Source organism: Copidosoma floridanum, unplaced genomic scaffold (genome assembly GCF_036245765.1).
Source record: "Copidosoma floridanum isolate Cflo_tuat_1 unplaced genomic scaffold, Cflo_Japanese_pri ptg000012l, whole genome shotgun sequence".
Lineage (NCBI taxonomy): Eukaryota > Metazoa > Arthropoda > Insecta > Hymenoptera > Encyrtidae > Copidosoma > Copidosoma floridanum.
Genome location: NW_028321889.1, coordinates 79198 through 98066, shown reverse-complemented (window position 1 = coordinate 98066; position 18869 = coordinate 79198). Strand labels below are relative to the sequence as shown.

At 34.4% G+C, this 18869-nt stretch overlaps 1 protein-coding gene across 1 annotated transcript in view; it reads left to right on the top strand.

Moving 5' to 3' along the window:
* The window catches only part of Skeletor (DM13 and DOMON_DOH domain-containing protein skeletor), a 63800-nt gene that overhangs the window by 15698 nt on the left and 29233 nt on the right, over window positions 1-18869 (top strand). Inside the window, exons 2-6 of the mRNA XM_089590437.1 lie at window positions 7129-7290; window positions 8522-8594; window positions 9505-9613; window positions 11171-11333; window positions 11927-12186. Coding sequence (XP_089446563.1) covers window positions 7129-7290; window positions 8522-8594; window positions 9505-9613; window positions 11171-11333; window positions 11927-12186 — 767 coding nt within the window. The remainder of the gene's footprint in view (window positions 1-7128; window positions 7291-8521; window positions 8595-9504; window positions 9614-11170; window positions 11334-11926; window positions 12187-18869) is intronic.

Sequence of the window (18869 nt, the reverse complement as noted above, 5' to 3'; positions counted from 1 at the left end):
TCATTAAAACTTTCGAGCTGGGAAGTACTTGCTGGATAGGAAGAAATACCGTAAGCGTGTATTTTACGGGCTAACTGGGGAAAAAGTTTTTTGCCATTACGGGAAATACTGAGTCCTTCGTCCTGTGGGCAATGACGCTATTCGGACGATTAAAGCGTGAACTATAAAATACATGAAACGTAGCAAACTTGTGCCAAAACTTGCACTTTTATAATTTTTTTTTTTTTTTTATTTTTAATATTGAATTCATACAATGCCACTAAAAGCGTTAATCGGATGGCGTCAATAAAACGCTGTGGCGAATTTTTTTGATGCCAAACAACCGCGACGGGTTTTACTGCAGGTCGCGAAATCGCATCCTCAATAAATGATGTAAGTTATAACGTTGTAAAAATGCGCTGGCACCTTTAAGCCTCTACTCACCAATTAAAACTCTGTTGACATATGCAGAACAATAATTAACATGCACTTGTGAAATAATTCAACAAAATTCTAGTTTTTCTGCTAACGCAAATTGTTAAAAGCTTTCATTTAATTGGCTTTTCCGTCGTCAATGGCGTTACGAATGATATTTTGCATTTGATTTTTGACCTATATGAAGGTCAACCGAAAGCACTTTATTTTACATTGATACTTTTATTGTGAATAGCCGTAGCGATCCAATTTATTGTAAGCACATTATACAAATGATTACAAATCATGGATATTAAATATGAATCACGTTAGGGTTACTTCAGTTTTTTAGCGCGTCTTACCTTACTCGTTTGTTTCTACTTAATGTGAATGGCAGTCTCTTGGCTCGTCTTACCTTACTCGCTTGTTTCTACTTAATGTGAATGGCAGTCTCTTGGCTCGTCTTACCTTACTCTTTTGTTTCTACTTAATGTGGACGGTCCAATTTTTAATTTTATTAGATAATTCAGCTGTGCTGTTTTTAAAAACATTCTTATTTTTACATAATACGTCACGTTTTTAGTATATCTATCAATATTTTGGAATTTATCAAAATTTTAAAATGTTTCTTGTGATAAATTTAGTTTGAAAGTTTGGTAGGAAAATTTAGTATCGTAGCAAGTATACCTTAATTTTGTAGATGAAATTTTAGGTCCCCCTTAAACAAAACAAAAATATCAACCTTCATAATAGTAATGTACTTTGTTTATTACAAATAGACTTGGATACAGTTTTGATAGATTCAGCTATAATTTTGCCTTGCATTTGAGAACTTTGTGAATTTTTCTTAGAGACAAAAATTTACTTAATAGTAAGTATGAGTGCTTTTTTTTAAATTTAATATTCACCTAAAAATAACATTAAAGTTATTTTTTTATGTATAAAAAAAGTATTATACCAAAATCTAGATAATATTACATAAAGCATCATAGAAAAGGAAACAGTCTTTGTAAATTGATAATTTAAATTATTTGATGATGACAATTCGAGACAAATATGATTGCATCGACATTAACGAATATAAAATCAAGAGAAACATCAACGTTTTTTAAAGAGCGGAAGAAAAATAAAGTAAAAATGTTTTGAGGGAACACAAAAAATGTTCGCGAAAAAAGTTAATTTTAATAGTATTTATGACTTACAAAACAGCTGATTGGATATCAGATAGTTCATAGGATTACAAAATTTAGGGTATCCAAGCTCATTACAAAAAATTAAATTTTTACGATACTAATGTTATCCAATTAACTTCATAGTGACCATTATATGTATTTGAGAATTTACCATACATATATCAAGTCAAAATTAAATGTTCGAAGAATGTTGTAATTTGAAAAAAAAGACATCACTGAAAGTTTTTAAAAATATTTTGTTTGCTATACTTTTGTGAATCATTGTGCCCTCCTCTTGACAACTACTTTACCACATCCATATTCTTTTTACCCACCACTTTTTTCTGACACCAGAATGCATTCACTTCAAGATTTTTCTTCAAATGTCTTTCGACTTTAGCTTTCACCTTTCTTCAACTAAACTGCTCACCTCAAATCACCACATTGTTCTTTCTCGCCTCCATTTGTTTAGATCACTCCTTACACCTGACCTTTTTTCGTCTTTATTAATTCTTATAAGATATGTTCCAATGAGATTATGCTCGGTGTTACCTCACTCCTCTGACTGCATCTTGATCCAATCATCGTTTAAATTTTTTTATACCTCATGGCTTCTTCTGGTACTTTTCGTGTTTTCTTGTCCATCTCTTCTCTGACTTTTTTTTTTTTTATCCTCTGTTATGTTTTATTTGCATCCGAGTGATAATACCTTATCATTGCGTTTAAGTGAAAAGGTCAAGTTTATACATTATCAAGACTAGAAGGAAATATGGTAGATCACAACAATAATTGAAGATGTTACGATACGTCTGACGACATACCATTTCTGGCTTTATTTGTATTACATTTCATAAAATTGATCATAATTAATATTTGATGGATGAGCCAAAAATTTAGAATCCGGATGATTTAAAAACTTTTAGATTTTTCCCAAAAAATTTCAGTACCGTTGTTTTTGATAGATTTTTCATAAATTTTCGTAATAAATTCCAACGCTCTCACCTCCACTTCTTCAACTAATCTCACAATTATATTTATTACAACTTTATAACCTTGTTTTCTTTTCAAAATATTTAATTTGCATATTCTCCGAGCAGCATCACATTAACTATCTATTTTCAATGTATTGCTGCAAACAAAACATCTACGAGCTCGAGCCAACTACGCACAAATTCAGTAACCTTATCCATATTGGACAAAACTGCGCCCACGTCCGATCCAAACGTGTTCAGCTATGTACATGCGAATCCGTATCGGATTCAATCGTGGGAATACCTGGAAAAATTCTCTACTCGGGTAACTACTGCCCTGGTCAGTTCGTGCTTGATTGTGCAGACGTGTGCACCCTGCAATTGTCACGATGGAAATTTTGAGGCCTTGTCGAAAATTTTTCAAAAATAGTCCACTCTTTTACAGATACTTACTGTAACAATAATAATACTACGACAACACTGTGTTTAGTCCCATACTTGTTAGAATAAATCAAGCACAAAAAGTGTTTTGCAGTTCTTGAACTCGAAAGGCATCGAATACCATCGTCAGAAATTATCAAACGAATCCGCAAGTACTTCGCGAATCCTCCAAAGACCTTGAGAGTGGCTTAACGACCAAAGTCTTTCTATTATCTTTCGCAACTTTGTCTCACTTAACACTTAGAATGTCATTGAAAGCCTCCAAAAGACTTTCAAAATTTTTGTTTGTGGTCGCTCAATTAGTTACTCAAGCCATTACTCAGGATGACCGATACATTAGTCTTTTTATTAACGACTAGTGTGAATCATCATCAAGAGCCCGTTTGAACTCCATTTCGTAACACACCTATATCCATTCCTTAAGCTTTTTTTATGCAAAGCACTACTTTGCGGATGATGTTTTTCATTTTAATTAAGATTAACACCCAAATAAATAATGAACGTACATGTCAGTGCAGCTCAAAATTTTTTGAATACAAAAGGATATACAAGGATCAACCAATGCCCGTATTTTGTCAAATCCACCGAGCACTTGGTAGTTCATCTAACGGTTGGATGTACTTAACGCATGGCCTCTCGTCACCGTCTGCATTTCACATTATTCCGATTCTCACCATGACAGTTCCAAGATTACGCGCTCTGTGTCGCAGTGCATTGTGTATTTTCGCGCGTCAGAGTGAGAAATGTTTTGCAAAAGCTGTTTATTTCGTACCCATCACGTGTACAATGCACGATGTGAAGGGACGAGAGACCTGTGTTGTATTCTTTCGTCCTTCGCGTTGCTACAACTGCAGGAAAGAAAAAAAAAAGAAAAAAAAAAAAGTGAGATCGCGTCCAAGATCGGCCGAGCAGCGTACATTATGAATTATGCGTGTAACGGATGAAGCGGACTAACGTATATTATCAACAGTCGTACGTTACGGGCGGCCGATTGGAAGATATCAGACACGAGATAAACGGGAAATTACCCGTGCCACTAGGTACTAGACAATTGGCTGTTACGTGTGTGGAGAATCGGGGGGAAAAAAAAAAACATAAAATATAGGAGTATCAATTAACGAAGACGTAGGATTTCCACGAAGAGATTTCGATTCACCGAGAGAGTGGTTTTTTTTTTGCAATGCATAAATGTACAGCCAACGAGTGAATCGTCTCTTTGGAAAGAGCTAACGATGCCAGAGATGTATATATATATGTACGGGTGGTGCAGTCTGCACGTAGACGGAGAGTTTGCCGGGGATTGATCCATCCGTGCTCAGCAAAGCAATAAAATGCGGGCAGTCCAGCAAACCGTAACGAATGGTATAATACACTATAACTACAAATGTATGTGTGTATTTCCCCCGATTTTTGGTACTTTTGGGTGTACAGTTTGACAGCTCGGTGAAAAGTGTTTACAGATGACCGGTCGCGCTTCCGACGTCCGTTAGCTCCACTTTGCGCATTTTTTTTGGCGTCGATGGCTCTGCCAATGGGATCTTAGAAAGGATCGATTTGGTTCGGTTACTTTTTTTTTTTTTAAGAAATAATCAAGGCTGTTCCGTACTCGATTAAAAGTCGAAACAGGCACACGAAAATTCGGAGATTGGGTTTTTTAAATCGCAAGAGAAAAGCCGTTTGAACACGACCTCTTAGCAGCTCTTAAAGAACGCAGTGAGTTTTCAACGTATGAGTACAAAAGAATACAACAGTAATCTTTTTTTTTCGAGTATAGATTGACGTTTTGAAAACTGCAAGGTGCTTGACTTAATGAAAAAATGTATTGGGGTGAATTTAGATTGATCTGCATTATACATGAAGAGCTAAAACTTGATAGATAAGTCTTAATATCATACAATAGCATTTACTTTCCTCCAAACCTCCTTACGTATTATAGACATTGTGTCGATGTTACGGTTCTTTTCTGAACCCATAACTAAGTACATCGGTTTCTTGAATTACTCGTAGAGTTACATTTTTGACTTTGGACAGGACTGAACCAGCTCAAATAGGTTTTTGTTCGGATAATTCGACTTTACGCATTGAAACGAGACAAACAGGATGTTCCGATACTAAGTATTATCTATGGCATTACTCAAGTACATACATTGCCGACATCAACTCTGATGGGGAAATTTTTTCTAGCCAATAGAAATCGACGGTACCAATTTATTTTTAAAATACGTTTGAATGAGAACCAAGTGTATTCTGGTTCACCTGCAGCAAGGTAAAAAAAAAATACTGATATCTTGGTCAGTTCACCGAGTGATAACCAGTGAGACTCGGTTGAAGAAAAATCCCTCCTCCGTAGCGCTCTCCAGCGAGGTCTTTACGACTCATTCAATCTACACTGGCAATGGCACACGTGTGTATACGTATAAACCCCCCCACCCCCCACCCCCCCTCGCATCCTTTTCCGAGTAGCTCATGCATTTTCCCGGGACTATAGAATCCCTTCTGCACAAGGACTCTTCGTTAACAAGACACTCGCGATTGCAGGTTGCGAAAGACCCTCGCACCATGAGGACAGGCAGAATAAAAGCCGTTATTCAAGTTCGTCGTGTGGAAGGATTTTACACATTGATTGCCAATTTATCCTACATACGCGTATAATTGATGTTGCAAACGTAAGGCCAACCCGATCTCTCGTCGTGGAACCTCATTGTCGGGTGGTGAGACGGTTGGTTAGACGGGTACATATCTGCGCACATTTATTTCCGTGCTGTGTTTATTGATGGTTGGAGGTTTCGTGATTGGCTTCCGTATTACGAGACGAGGATGGTTTTCCACGTATTTCGTGTTTGCCTCTTGCTTGATACACTTAATTTTGGTGGCACGTTGAGGGGGTATAGTGGTAAAGCCTGAACTTGACCTATGGTCCTTAGTGTCCTTACTGCATGTAGTATTGAAAAAAAAAAAAAAAATTGCGGTATAAACACATATTTTAGATGAATGACACATATGATCTTTAACGTCTTCGTTTACTTAATCTATTAACAAATTATTTTGCCTCAGTCATGAAATAGATCTATGTACTCATTCGATTTTTCTGCGAACTTGGATGCAATGAAATTTGGAACTACAAGTCGGCTGTAGGTCTTTATCACCAGGGTAACGCTATTCGGAGAAATTTTGTCCTGAGAAAGGTTTGACTAACAACTGAGAACACAATAAAAGTACATTTTGAAAGATCTACTCCTTTAACTGAATGCATACTTGAACATATTTTGCATTGCTTCATTTTTTTGCTCGATTCTTTGGTGAAGAAGAATAGTCGTAAATATCACTTTAACACGTAATCAAATAATTTCACCCCATAAAAATTTATGATAGAATATCGTCAAGATTAAAGGTTACACAAATTTTGCATAGAACAAATGAACAAATTTGCAAACTTTACACGTAGGTCTAAGATATTACTTTTCGAGAACATACTTTCGTTAGGACAATGTTCGAACGAAAAAAATATAAACAAGAAACATAATCGTTACCTTATAATCATCATCACCAATCGTATAATACATATATTCTTGCATCAAATTTCCTCAACTGATCCTATTGGCCCTCCGAATGCATTATTTTATTCCTTTGGGCTAACTACTGGAACCAACTTTTTAGTATTGTATACTGGTATTATATCAACATTATGTTTAATTTCTCGTGAAATAAATAAATAAACTGGGAAAACACGAGCGAGGATAGATCAAAAAATCAGCGTTGCATCAGACTCAGAACAAAAATCACCAGGCCCGCAAAGTCCCGCAACCGCGTATATATTATCTCTGGGAGCGTAGAACCCGTTTTCCAAGCTCGTAGGTATCAGCTAGAACTCGAAATTACATAAACGCCACACTCGTGGCGGAGAACAACGCGAAAACCGCTACACACGAAAGCAACAACGCCCAGCATTAGTGAAACCAAGATGGTATCGGTATAACTAACGTACACAAGCCACGGTATGGGTGTACACGTACAGATACGTGTGTATACCGCGATTGCGAGAACTCGGTGAGAAAAGGGAAGGAAATGTAAGATAATAAAAAAAAAAAAAAATAATAACAACACAATTCCCCGTCATTATGCACGATACGAGGTGTATATTATGTTATGAGGTTGTCCGCTTTTGATTGCAGAACAATGCAGTGGCGCCGAGTACTACGGGAAACTGATCGGAAAGCTATCTCAGCTTCATCACGGTGTCAGCGGCGAAGTTTACGCCGTGGATGCGAGGACCTTATTCCTGAAGGACTTTACTTACGATGGCGAGGGACCAGGTTTGTTTTGATGTTCTTCATACATTGTTACTTACATTGTCGGCGCCAAGATGTGACGTACTGATGAAAGGGTGTATCTTATGGTTGCTAATGTCGAGTATTAATCTTACTTTCATGGGGTACTTGAGATTTTTTGGGCTGTTTGTTTTGATTATTTTCCTTATCGAGTGTTTTCTACGATTGAGAAAAATAATCATTTTTGAAAAGTTATTAATAAAATACAGAATTATGCGTGCCTTATAAAAACAAAGTGTGTTATTGTTGTAGGTAAAATATATTTAAAGAATTTTTATAAGTTGGTAATTTTTTGTTTTTTGTTTTTTTATCTATTCATCAATATGTGAGTGATATGAGACAATAACACAGTTTTACTTTTGTTTATTTATTATTTTTCCAACAGTACATTTTATTTGTCTGTCTTTAAACTTGGATTTTTTGTTTCCAAGTCTAATCGTAACTCATGTTTAATCCTCTCAAGAATGATTTTTATTCATTTCTTAACTTTTTATTTTATTTTTTTCCGTGCCTCTCTCTTATCCATCTTCATCTTATGCGTAAGTTTTTGTACCATCGATTCGAGTTTAATTTTTTTCTAAATTCTTTTTTTTTTTAAATTAATACTTGAGAATTTCAAATAAATATTTTCCTAATCTTTTCTTACCCCCTGTATTCCAGATTTTTCTTCCTGATAAATGAAAGTTTTAAGTGATTACATTTCATTTTTCCAAGATATGTAATTTTTTTGGAAACCTATAAATTTTTAGAAAGATTTGTCGTAACTAAATTTGCATTGTTTCTTTATTAAAATTACTAAAATTTAATTTTTTTATATAATGATATTCCACAACGTAGTCCTTTTCTGTGGTCTAGAACTAAAAATTAGTCAACTTGGTTGGGTATATTATAATAAAATTTTGACGAAGGAAAAAAATACGGTAAAGACAAAACGATGTACCAGTACCTTGTGTCTCCAATAAACAATGGATGTGAAAATAGAAGACTCGCGTCTCCACTTCAGTGGAACTAAACTTTCTCTGCGTGTGCTCTAAAACAATTTTTTTTTCTTTTTTTTTTTATTAAAGGCTGATCTTTCTCGCGAACTACAGTTTTGTTTTATTTTTGTTCTTAATCACGTAATTTCGAGAAATGAAGTTCCCAAGAAAAAAATCCTAGTCCAAGTAAAAGAAAGCCAAGCATTTTTGTAATATGCACTTGTTTCGTTGTGTTGCAGCTGCGTACTTTTACGTGGGGAACTCCAAGACCGTCGGCCAGAACGGTTACAAAATCCGGGATGAGCGTGGAATGTGAGTATACACGTGTGCACGATGCTTTGAAAAAATATTTATTCATAATTTTTATAAGTGGAACCGCGTTGTGAAATATCCGAGAACGAAAAAGTAGAGCGTCGATCCTGATATATTATGATGTACACTCTGGTGCAAAGTCCGGATGAACTACTTTTGTGAGCTAACTGTTGTTTCAAAAGCTGCAATTACTCACAGTTGCGTTGTCATAAAAGTTTGATATTACGGGCTTGGCGTTGGTTTACGTGCTGTGTTTCGCGAATTTAAAATTGAAAATTATTTATATTCTGTTTCTCCGTTTCTGCTGTACCTTGTTCATTCGGTTGAAATCAAAACTACAGATCTATGCAAGATCTAGGTGTCTGATAGAGAAATTATTGAAACCAGGATTTTCAGGGGCAGGTTTTATGAGTCAAATAGTTTCCGTAAATTCTTTGAATTTTCGTATTTTCCAAAAATGTTTTAACTAATTTCTCGAAAGTTTTAATGATTTTTAGATAAACGGTTGAAATTTCAAAAATGTAGTGGAAATATTCAATTTGAGAGCAACTTTTTTTAAAATTATTATTCGCACTTGGGTGAATACTTTTTGTAACACTTAGAGAGGGGACGGCATTGGTAAATTAAATTTATTCTTCATCGTGAAATGCCAAAAAAGGAGCATTTATTAATAATTTTTTTAAAATAATTTATTATTTTTTATTATAAATTTATGTTTTGAACTTGAAAGTTTTAACAAAAATTATTCATTGAGTCATGGTGAAAATTTTTCCGAAAAAATCAATGAATCCAGTTGTTCCGTACAATTTCAGATAAATCAAGCTTTCTGATCCTTACCTATATATGTACCATCAACCTTGCAAGCATGTACTTTAAATAGAAAAGATCTTACAATCGTTACGTTTCGCAGGTTGACCAACCTCAAGCGGTACAGGAAGAAGGACATCACGTTATCACTGCCCGAAGGCAAGACTTTGAACAATGCCAAGTGGTTTTCTGTCTACTGTGATGAGTACGCCGTAAGTACAGTACTTTAAATTTATAGACTATACGAAACGAGCTTCAAAATACGAGTTTGTCTGAAAAAAAAAAAAAAATGTTTTGCGAGCTCTTGCACATTTTAAAGTATTTTTACTCGTTCTGTTACTTTCTTCAGATCTTTTTTGAATTAAAGTTTTTTTTTTCTAACTCTACGACAGTTACCGGATGGTTGTATCTTTACAAAATGTGGCCCCAATAGGAATTTGTATTTGTTATTTATTGAAAGATTTGTGAATCAGAGTCAATTTACTGGTGTAATTTTACATTGAGAATTTTTATTTTTATTTCAAATTGCATATTCACTTATTACTAAGTGCATAGGCATTGCCAATCAAGCTAACGTTCCGCAGCACGTACCGTATGACACTTGTTAATTAACGTTTCAACCAAAATTGTTTCAAGAAAATCGTTGGATTCACTAAAAGTTTGTAACATATGTTTTCTTCCTAATATCAGTCAAAGAAACTGCTAAAAAAAATTTTATTTAACGAATGTAGTTTATTTGAAGTTATTCGTACAATTTTCATACCATAAATTGTTAAATAATAATGATGAAAATAATAATAATAATAATAAAAATCATCATAAAATAGTGATAAAAATATTAACAATGATTCTAATATGACAAAAATATTGGTAATAATAATGATAAAGAATAACGTATCAACTTTTTAAATGCCTTAGTTCATTATTAAAAGACAAGTTAGAATAATAATTCAAGCATTTAGTTGCAAAAAATCAATCAATACTTCATGAATACCAGTTTTTATAAACTTGAAATTATTTTTCTCCAAGGATAATTTCCAAAAAAAAAAAGATTCTTAGAAACTATAAAAAATTGTCCTTAATTAAAATAATTTTTAAAATTCTTCCACGCAACTTGCTAACAACAAAAAATATCGACTTCCATCCATCGGGCATCCCAAACATTCGAATTAAAAAATGGAAATTGCCACTAAAAAGTTCCGGTGGACTCATCCGAACTACAAAAGCTCCCCAACTCCCACATCCACTTGTAATAAACCGAACCCTAAGCCACCTCGAGCTCACCACCCATCAACACGTAAATAATAATAGATGCAACGCGTGCACCTTATACGTAAGTACGCGTTCACAAGCTCATAATCAACGAATCACCGCGCAATTTTTCGCCAAAAACTGAGTGCGCGACGCCACACGCGAGAATCAAGTTCACCACGTGCTCTGATTAATATTACCACCCAAACCGTACCCGCAGCTCGTGCCTCGCGTGCACCACCCGAGGGACCCATTCGCAAGCCGCTGCTGCTCGACGACGCCAGTTAGGAGCGCATGTCTAATTTGAAGAACGGCTTTTCTTTTCTTTTTTCTCCGAAAGGGAAAGTCGTGGTGGTTGTTACATCGTTTGCGGTTTGCTATTGAAATTAACGAGGGGAGAGGAAAAAAAAAATGAGGGAACGGATATCCCGATCCCAGACTGAATTCGTTTGCTTCAAGCGCGTTTGAGGGGTCATCGAAAAATTGATCGAGTGACGAATAATCCGTCGTTTGTGCAGGAAAACTTTGGTGACGTGAAGATACCGCGCAGCTTTGATTTCCCGAGGCCGCAGAAGCTCACCGCGTTGAGCGGCATCCACGGCGTCAGTTCGGAGCCCGTCGTCCTCGTCGATGCTCAAACGCTGCTCATACCGAGTTTCAGCTACGACGGCGAAGCTCCAGGTAGGACCAAAAAGATTCCATACCTTCATACATGTGATTTTTTATCTTTTGTCCGTAAATCGTGCTATTGCACTGGTTGAAAAATAATAAGCCATTGTAAATCAGTAATCAATTGGTTGTCATATGCTCATAGTTTGATGATTTGTCGATGTTGCGAATGCCCTTATTATTAAATAAGAATCGTCAAGTAAACACGTCAAGAGAACCAAAAAAAGAAAATCTGTCGTACCTTCTCCTTGCAGAGATGGCGCGTTTACCGATTCCGACGATTTGCCAACTCTTTCTCAAGTGATTACTGATGCAATGATTAGGAATAATAGGGGACGCTTATGACTAGATTTATTGAACTTGTTGAAAAATCGGGTAAAAATCAAAGATGACGAATGCGTTGGCTAAGAATTTTATTTGGATGGGAAAAAAATGTTTTACGGTTTCAAAAGTAAAATCGTCGTTAAAATTAAATTTAAGAAATGGACGAATAATGGTATTTGGTACCTCGTGTGCGAAGTTTAATAAATCATTCGAAATAACTTTGAATAAGTGTTTTTCTTGTCTGAATCCACGAAAAAATGACAAATTTATCCGCGCAACAGATGCAAAATTCTGGGCGGGCAGCGGACCATCGCCGTCGCCCCAAGGCATCCGTATCCCTGATGAGAACGGAAAAGAAGTGCCGCTCCGGCGTTACGACCGTAAAACCATTGTGCTGACGCTGCCGGGTGACATAACCGTTCACCAGCTCGGGCACTTTGGCGTGTGGTGCGAGGCGTTCGCCGTCGATTTCGGCCACGTTCAGATTCCGCAGAACGTCAACGTGCCACCGTCCCTCAAAATGCTCGGGGTGTCACCACAGGTGAGTTCTTTGTTCGTTTCTTTTGTGTGTGAGTGTGGGTTTTTTTTTTTTTTTTTTTTTTATTCATGGTGTTGCAGTTGCGGGCTTGGATCGTATGGGGATCGTACGATACTGATATTACGTGACTTATCACACGACCTTACACTCGGTAGCTGACTTTTTTTACGATGCTTGTTAATAAAAAAGGTGTTACGTTTTTCTAAGCAACGTGTAATTTTTATTATTTATTATTAACGAGGATTATATTTGCTATAGCTTGCTTTTACTATTTTTAGGCCTATGTTAGGGCGAATTAGACGTACGTTTAAAAAATAAAATAATTTTTTTTTTTTTTTTTTAATGCTACTTGCTACCCAATCATTGATTAAATACAAATGATTGAAAGTGCAGCCAAAGGTTCAAAAGTAAGCTATTAGCGGGGCATTTATTAGATACTCGAATGAAGCGGGAATTATTTGTTACCCTGATATATGTATTTAAAATACGAAATCCTTGCGTGCTAGCCCCCTCAAAAGAAAAATGGAAAAAAAGGGGGGTAAAAGTAATGAAATGCAGGACATTTTCAATAGTATAAAATGATTTTTGGAGCCTTGGTACACGGGCCATTATTAAAATATGCAGCATTTCTTAGGCTGAACTTTGCCCGAAGAGCTACACCCACGTGCTTTGCGATCAAAGAAGACAACGTCACCGACGAGACGCATTCTACAAAGTCCTGGGATTCCCCGTAGCAAACGCCTGGGAATCCCCGTACATCCCTTTTGTGTCAGACATCACTCTATAGATCCGTGTGCTACATACTTTTTTGCTCGACTTTCAAGCTTTTCTATTTTTAATGTGTCGTTAGGGAAGGGCTACATGTACATTTCTTATAACTTGAGTAATTGAGAAAAAAAAAAACTTTTATCCTGCTACAAAAGCATTGGCTTTCAGTCAAGAGTATTGTGTGGAAAATACTCGTATCCACATGTGCTCTGGCGCATACGAGTGCGAAAAGGAATTAACCTCAAAAAACTCCTTCACAGCGCGAAATAAGCCTCTCGATTGAAATCTCAGTCAGATCAAAGAATACGCAAAACGCAGCCCACAGGAGGGGGGTAAGACAAGAGAAAAAAAAAAAAAAAAAAAAAAAAAAAAAAAAAAAAAAAAAAAAGTGCACTCAGAAAACGAGGTGGCGAGGGGGTTGAGTGGCTTTTTCCTCGGTTCGCCTTTCTTCTTCGACGCGCCTTTTCCAGAGACCCGTTCTCTTATCGGCGCAGAAGGGGATTGCAGAGGAAACAGGAGAGACAGGGTCCGAGGCCAGGCCACAAGAGTCAAAGCGACTCTCGCGGAAATAAAAGGAGGAAGTGAGACTCGGGGACGGGGAAAGCTCGAAGATTGCGGGTCGTTGTTGCTCCGACGCCTTTTGGTGGAGGCAGTTGTCAACACACCGACTTTGCTCCTACACGTACCATCGTATATAATTATATGGGTGAGCGTATTATCGGGAAAGCTACTTGCAAGCGGAACTCCCTTTCGAAGTAATGCTGTGGACAACAGAGGGTAGCAGAGGGAATAGGTGACGGCGCTGCTGTTGGTGACGGTTGTATATTCTAGGATTTGTTCAACGCTTTGCCGAAGGTGTTTTCTGGGTATGAGGTTGGCATTTGGCAGGAAACGGCGAGGGATGACGGAAAATCGTCAGAAGTTAGATCAGAGAGCCTTGTGTGTGTGTGTCTGTGTGTGTTTTTTTTAATGTAAAAATAGGGATACAATTTTCTGGTCGCTTATTTGAGGATGAAATACGGCTAGTCCACATTAAATCAGCAATGCATAGGAAAATAATATCGCAGTTACTACTGTGAACGTACATGTACGTTTCCTGACAGTAATTTTATCAGCGTGTTGTGAATACCAATTTTATGTTAACTAAGTTCCAAATGTAAAGTTTTCTCGTGTTTTTGAGTTAATAGGATATATTTCCATCTTTCACTGCCTCCTACTATTGCATTTTCAATTAGTTGAACTGGTTTTTCCGACTTAATTTCTGTTAGTTACTCTCACTTTTTTAGATGCATTTTGTGAATGTTTTTTTCTTACATCCATGTTTGTACCTCTTATGAAAGACGTGGAATATTATTCTCTGGAACTTCAAGTCCATCACTATATTTGTATTCTCAAGTAGAAAATATTCAAAAAATCTAGGACACTTAAATTGATTTATAATAGCTTCTTACTGTAGGACAGTTTTTCTAAAAATTATATTTTTTTTTTTTTTTTTTTTTTTTTTTAGTTATATTTCTGATTTTCTGAATATAAAGTGTTTGGGATGGTTCATTAATTTAAATGCCTTGATCTTTACACGTACACACATAAATGCACACAGTTGGTACCTCTCATTAATACTATATAATTTCAAAACTCATCTTACTCCAAAAATAGATGATTTATATGATGTTGTACTTTATAATCTATTAAAATTACACAAGGCGTTGCTGTACAGGAATCGTGTGTAAAAATATACTTATTTGATTAAAAAATCTATAAATTCATGAAAAGTGCTACTTAGCATAAGTGACCATTAACTGTTGACAGACAGTGACACGATAATGTTTCAGAAAACAGTCCTACTCAAAATTATTATTTAAAACTTGGACTTATCCTAGACAACAAAGTGCTTTTTTGTTTATTCTATTCCATTAATATTCACGTCGTCTATCGATTATTATTTACTTTTGTCAGAAAAAAGTGTAATATTTTGTGGTAAAAACTGAATGATTTTAATTTTGCAACCGAGAGTTTTTACAGATTTTAACTCCCACTGTCAATGTATCGAAGCTTTATGATTTATACTGCATTATTTTTCAAAGTACACATTAATTGTTGTACTTAAATACATTTTTCAAGAGCGGACATTTTAAAGCACACTACTTTGACACAATTTTTTCTAAAAAAATTTCTGCCCCCCACACGTCCTTCAAGAAAGCTAGTATACTTTTTCAATAAAGGTATTTATAACTTTATCGTAACGAAGTTTGCAATTAATGTTAGCTATAGAATTGTTAGTAAATTATTATAAAGCTATTATAAATTCACTAAAAACAAGGCTGTGTTTACAAATAATGAGACAGGGATGATAAATATATTATGTGATGTATTTTATTTAACTTCATGTTTATTCATAACAAACAATTATGTACATACGAATATTCACACAAAAGATACAGCCGAAATAAAGATTCATTAAAAAATCTTATTTAGTTTGTTAACTATACGTAAGATTATCTGCCTTCTGCACGCTTTGCACGTCAACCTCTGCAACTCGTACACAACATTTATTTTATTGTATTTTTCAAGTACGATTTAAGAAATCCATTTGTTTTTTATTGTTTCACCAAAAATTCGTATTATTTTTACCATTACTTTAACATTGACTTTCAAGTTTATCCACTATGGAAAAACTACGTCATCAGCCTAAATCTCAAATAAACAGGATTTATCAAATGGAGCCATTAATTTTTTTAAAAAGGATTCGTATTTTAATTGAAACTTAGATTTCACCGTTGGCCGTAAAAAATTTCACGCTAACGACAAAATATAACTGTTATTTCATGTTAAACAAGTAATTTTAATCATTTATTTAAACAATCCCCAATCAACAAGTATAATTTGATTTTTAACTATAAAACAATCGGATTTCAGACACTACATTATCTGTTGTATTATGTTCTTACCAGCTAGTAATATTGCTCGTAGCGAGGTCCTTATCCATTTTAATTTTAGAAAAATACTTCGTTCGCACGGCATAATCTATGGTGGCATATTTGTCAATAACATTATTGAAATAGTTTTGAACATCTTCTGTTTTTTGATTGATATTTTTGTGGAGTCTCAGTTGCTTCTGATTGCTTTGATTTTCGAAAGTACTATAACTGTCAATGACGCTGTCTAATTCATCTTTAAATTCTTTCTCATCCGAAATAGCATTGTTTAACAATATATACATTAGTGTTATGAATGGGTTGACTGCATACTGGTGTGCACTTTTTGCTAAATATTCGAGATCCGAAATTGTTTGCGCTCTTATGTCGTCAAGTTCTTGGTTGTATTGTATTTTTTTCTTTTTAACCAAATCCATAAAAGATTGCAGCTCTTTTTTTTCCTGGAGTAAAAAACACATAAAAATTTGAAGTGTCTAAGTTCAGGTCAATATAGGAAAAAAAATAATGAACAATGGCTAGTTTTGTTTCCCAAAATTAGGGATTTAAAATTAACTTTCGGGAAGAGTATGGTATGAACAAATTAACGCTTCCCTGGTAGAAACGTTACTACATAAACTGGCTAGAAACTCGTCAACATGTTATAAGCCCATTTACGCATGCATGTTCACGAGTTTCTAACCAGTTTATGTAGTAATTTTCTACCAGGGTTACAGAAAATAATAAATCATAAATTGTACCTCATCTGTTGAAAGTTTACTTTCAAGATCAACCACGTTGGCAAAAACTGAACCAATTCCTAAGAATAAAAAAATTAGTATTTTCGAATACATAGTTGTTATGTGCGTTACCAAAGAAACAAAACTAAACTGAACTATAGATCCCCGCAACTGGCCTAATTTATACAAAAATTTTTAGAAACTTCTAGATGATAACGAAAAATATGAGAATTTCAAGATAACATTAAACCAAAAACAGATAAGCTACCTTCTATGTGTAAATGAGTTTTTCCTTTGTCTTCAATTTTTATTCCACTACGAACTGAGCCCACTTGCACGTCGAATAATTTGGTATGATAATAGCTATATCCACCCGATGATTTTTATAAATTTTATTTCAAATTTTTTTGTCAGTACACCAAAACTTTTTTTACCATAAATTTTTATTTCACTGAGTATAACGTATTTACTGACTATAAAAACTGTTTTTTGCATGCGATGCCAAATCAATTTTAGTCAATATTAGTATGATTATTACAAATATTACTTTTTTATTGAACTGTATTTGTGTGTTAGTTAACTTTTTAATCAAGTACCATTTTTAGTTTTTTTCTGCTCCTTAAATTCTAATGATATATACTAGAGCTTTACATAGAATCATATTAATACTGCATTCTTTTTTTTTATTCTTTTTTTTAAAGATCATCATTAAGATACATTTCAAAGCTTGAAGATAAATACAAATATATAAATCACGAAAGTATTAGCTCTTTTAGCATTTCTGATATTTATTTATAATTGATAAAACTATTATTTAAATCAAGATACACTTTTTGATTGCCATTTTCGTTTACTGTGAAAATTGTGCTGCATAACTTGTGTTGTAGATCTTGTAGTCAATTCAAAAAGTTTTGTGATAATAATGTTCGCCATTCTGATAGTAAGTTTTAATTTTGTTTAAAAAAAAAATTGTTTTCAACACAAATTACAGTTTCGAAACTAGAAACAGTGACTTATGTCCAACTTGATAATGTATATAAGGAAATCCACAAAAAATATCCTGTTTTTGTCCCCTATTTTAATAAAAAAAATTTTTTCGAGGCACACCTTCGAGATAGGGCTCATGTTACTTGTTATGCCACGTACTATAAGGAAAAAATTTTCAACACGAGGTTTAGTGAGGGTGACACCCTTTTTCCGCGATTTACATGTTAAAATCACATATATAGCTATCACATATACATATAGATATAATTTTAACATGTAAATCGCGGAAAAAGGGTGTCACGCTCACTAAACCTCGTGTTGAAAATTTCTTCCTTATAATACGTGGCATGACATGGTAAAATGGGGGACAAAAACAGGATATTTTTTGTGGATTTCCTAACATATTGAAAGCAGATAAGAAAATAGGCCATCGAAATCAATGAATGAATTATTATTTTTGGAATAAAGCCTCACATAAAATTACACGTTTTATGTAAATGAATATTCAAAATAAACTATTTATAGTATCATTCAAATTATTACACAATAGTAGTTTTTTCACATGACTTATGCCTGTTGGAGTCGTCTGTAAGAGTAAGAAAATTTTTTTGGATTACCCTAGTATATCTTAATCATATACATACTAATGTAAATAAACAATTAAAAAGGGGTACTTCATAGCTTTTAGTGTTTTATAAAAAATTGTAAAAAAAGAAGCTAGTAAAATGCTACAATTGAGGTGCCTTAAAAATTCGTTTTTTCAAGACGCTATTTATATGCAGATTTCCTCAAAATGATTTAAAATTTTATCAACAGCTGAATTCCAATGCATCTTTAATGAAAATCATTAAATTTTGGTATGCTCGTTTATAACAAATGGTGTAAGCGTAAGGCAGTGTCTTAAAATTTTTACTAAAAAATAAAATGTTTTAATATATCGTTTTATAAAACTTGAAGTATTTATTGAATCATGAAAAAATTTTCTGTTGAGTTCCACTTTACAACAAAATTAATTATATTTTAGAATAGTATGCGCTACGTTACATGAACTCTAAATAAATAAAAGATTATAATAAAAGTCAAAGCAAGTGGTACGGTTCTCATAAAATTCAAACGATTGCATTTGGATTAAACGCAAAAAAAAAACGTAAAAAATTTAAATAAACTACACATCTTCGTTCATTTTTGTAGGCAAATTTCATCACTTGATAAATACGTAGATCATTTTAGAAATGTTCTATCAATATTAGGTTCGTAGTTGAAACTAGATGTTTTAATG